The sequence below is a fragment of the Octodon degus genome, unplaced genomic scaffold (genome assembly GCF_000260255.1).
Source record: "Octodon degus isolate 3935 unplaced genomic scaffold, OctDeg1.0 scaffold00048, whole genome shotgun sequence".
Classification (NCBI taxonomy): domain Eukaryota; kingdom Metazoa; phylum Chordata; class Mammalia; order Rodentia; family Octodontidae; genus Octodon; species Octodon degus.
In genome coordinates this window covers 9118220-9121033 of record NW_004524624.1, presented here as the reverse complement: position 1 = coordinate 9121033, position 2814 = coordinate 9118220, and the positions used below count along the sequence as shown (strand labels likewise).

The following is a 2814-nucleotide window of genomic DNA, read 5'->3' as shown; positions in this document are numbered from 1 at the left end:
AAGGGGCAGGGTAGGTGAACACAAGTGCTTAGATAAGGCTGTTTGCCAACCAGGGAAATTTTAATGAATTTTATTTTATTTATGTATTTTTATTTTTTGCGGTACCAGGGATTAAACACAGGACCCTGCGCTTGCCAAGCAAGTGCTTATTCTACTGAGCTAGCTCCCCAGGCCCTTAATTTTAACCATTGATATAGTTGTGAAGTCCATATTAGCTAACCAGAAGCCTGGTTGAGGGATAGGCTGAGATAAGAGAGCAACAGAATAGGATCCTGAAGTGACGCATGACACAGAGCTGATCTCCTGTCTATGTCATAGTGCCCATGACATCATAATGGACAGGGTTGCCTGAACCTTTGCCACCCTTCCCTGACCCTCACTTTGCCGCTGGGAGGCACTGAACAGAGAAACTGCCTTGTAACAGGTCCCGCCCCTGCCTCTACTCCCTTTCTTACATCAAGAGGGGAAAAACACGGAACTACCTCTACCCGATCTGGTCACCATACGCCTATTATCTTTACTGTTACAAGTACCGGATCACCCTCCGGGAGAAGATGCTGCCTTGTTGTTACAAAAGGTACTTATTTTCATTTCTATTTGTGGTTTATTTTTTATTTATTTATTTTTATTATTTTTTAAAATATATCTTACTTTTTTTTTTTTTTGTCAGAACCAGGGATTGGACTCAGGCTTTTATGCTTGCCAGGGAAGTGTTTATTCTACTGAGCCATCTCCTCGGCCCCTAAAATATATTTCAGTACAGGGTCCGCAGGGTCTCACTACACAAATCAGACCCATAGTGATCCTCTTGTTTTCAGCCTCCCAAACACTGGGATTACAGGTGGTATTACAGGCACATGCCACCAGGCCCAGTCTCAATCTCCATTTCAGGGCTGGGGAGATGGCTTAGTAGAATAAGTGCTTCCCTGGCAAGCTCAAGGGCCTGAGTTCAATCCCCAGTTCCGCCAAAAAAATAAATAAATAAATAAATAAATAAAATTTGTTCTTTGGTTTTGAGGCTCAAGATGCTGTGGTTCGATCCCCAGATCCTCAAGCCAAACCAGACCTGCCCTGAAGGCATCCTGAGGCAAAAAAAAAAAAAAAAAAAAAAAATCAGTCTCCGTTTCAGCACACCTTTGGGGGCAGGGCCGGAGGCTTGTGGTGCTGGGGATTGAACCCTAGACCCTGAGCTCTGCTCAAGCAGGCGCTTTAGTCCGCTGAGCTATCTATCTGACTAGCCCTCTACTTGTAGTTTATATAAACTGTAAGGAGAAACAAAAATTCAAAATTATTCCCAAGCTTCAGGGAATAATAGCAAAATAGATGGGAAGGTGAAAATGAAACTTTTGAAATGTTTCTGTTGTTGCTCACCTGGGAAATGGAAGTGCGCCGGTCCATGTACACAAGACCATGAGACCGAGCCGCAGGCTGCCCGAGCCCCAGGGCGTTATCAGTCTCTCCTCTCAGATCCAAGGATAAATCTGAGTTTCTCTTTTCTAACCAGCGTCACTTACAAGGAAGAAGAGGACCTGACACTCCGGCCACGCTGCTGCCTCCAGTGCTCCTGAGTCCCTAGCGAGACTCCCAGTGGGCAGAAGCACTGAGCACGGAAAAGACCAAGACCAACTTAAAGTACTATACTCAGTAAGTGGGCTGTGAGCTTGCTGAAACGACCCCTTGCACGGGCGGGCCACTGCCTCCTTGGAAAAATCAATCAAAGCTCACGCGCAAAGTTTAGTTTAGTTATTCATAAAATAGCAGATCTTAAATCTGGGTGACACAGCTGCTAGTGAAAAACAGGGTAGGAAGAGGAAGTAGGGACAAAGGGAGAACAGACTTCTAGGGCATAAAGCTGGGTCTAGAATCCAGTATTCCTGCACTTTCCCTTGTGTTATATTGCATTACATGTGACCTCTGGATTGATTGATTGATTGATTGATTGATTTGAGAGAGTCTCGCCTGCAGTTAGGGCTGGCCTTGTGCTCACTTTTGTAGCCCCCAGGCTGGCCTCAAACTCGCAGAGATCCTCTTGGCTCAACCTCCCGACTGCTGGGATTACAGGCATGCTCCAGCACGCCCGGTTCCGGGACCGCACGGTGGGCGCCAGGGCATCAGGGGCCGAGAAGGCGCTCCCGGGGATCCGGGCTGAGACCGCAAGGCATGTGGGGGCCTGGACTGAACTCTGGTCCTTGTGCTTGCCCGGTAGTGTTATGGGTCACTCAGAATAGGAACCAGATCAGCCAAATTGGAATTTGGAAAGCCATTTATTACTAAGCTCAGGGCCCCCAGTCTGCTCTCACGCAGGAGAGGACTGAAAGGCGGCTAGCCCAGGAAGCAAGGGGCTTTGAAAACATGAAACCACATTCTGTTTGGTAAACAAATTCATTGACACAAAACAATGCTTTCAGGGTCATTGTGACCACTACCCAAACTAAATTTCCTGGGGCTTTGTTTTAGTTTCTGGTTATCTTGCACCTGAGTAAGTACCTGCAGGCAATCTTGCATAGCCCAAGGTTATAAGAAGTTAAATCCCATTTAGTTTCCTTTTGAAGTCCACTATTTACTAAACAACTTAGAACAGTGGTGAGTATACATTTTTACAAACAGAAAACACAAGATTTACATTTATAATCTAAAATGTGAGTTGACCCATTACAGGTAGGTGCTTATGAACCTGAGCTATCTCCCTGCCTCCACTACCTCCGCATTTTAAATGAGAAAGGGGAGAATTTAGAGAAAATCCATATGATGAAAAAAAAGCAGTAGAGTAACAGGAGAAGAAAAATGGATGCTAAAGCTGTAAACGCTGAGCCA

General features: G+C 45.6%; 1 protein-coding gene across 1 annotated transcript in view; it reads left to right on the top strand.

Moving 5' to 3' along the window:
- Positions 1-343: 343 nt before the first annotated feature.
- Oaz3 (ornithine decarboxylase antizyme 3) overlaps positions 344-2814 on the top strand; it is a 6079-nt gene continuing 3608 nt past the window's right edge. Inside the window, 2 exon segments of the mRNA NM_001290447.1 lie at positions 344-577; positions 1505-1644. Of these exon segments, the coding sequence (NP_001277376.1) occupies positions 411-577; positions 1505-1565; positions 1567-1644 (306 nt within the window). The 5' untranslated portion in view covers positions 344-410.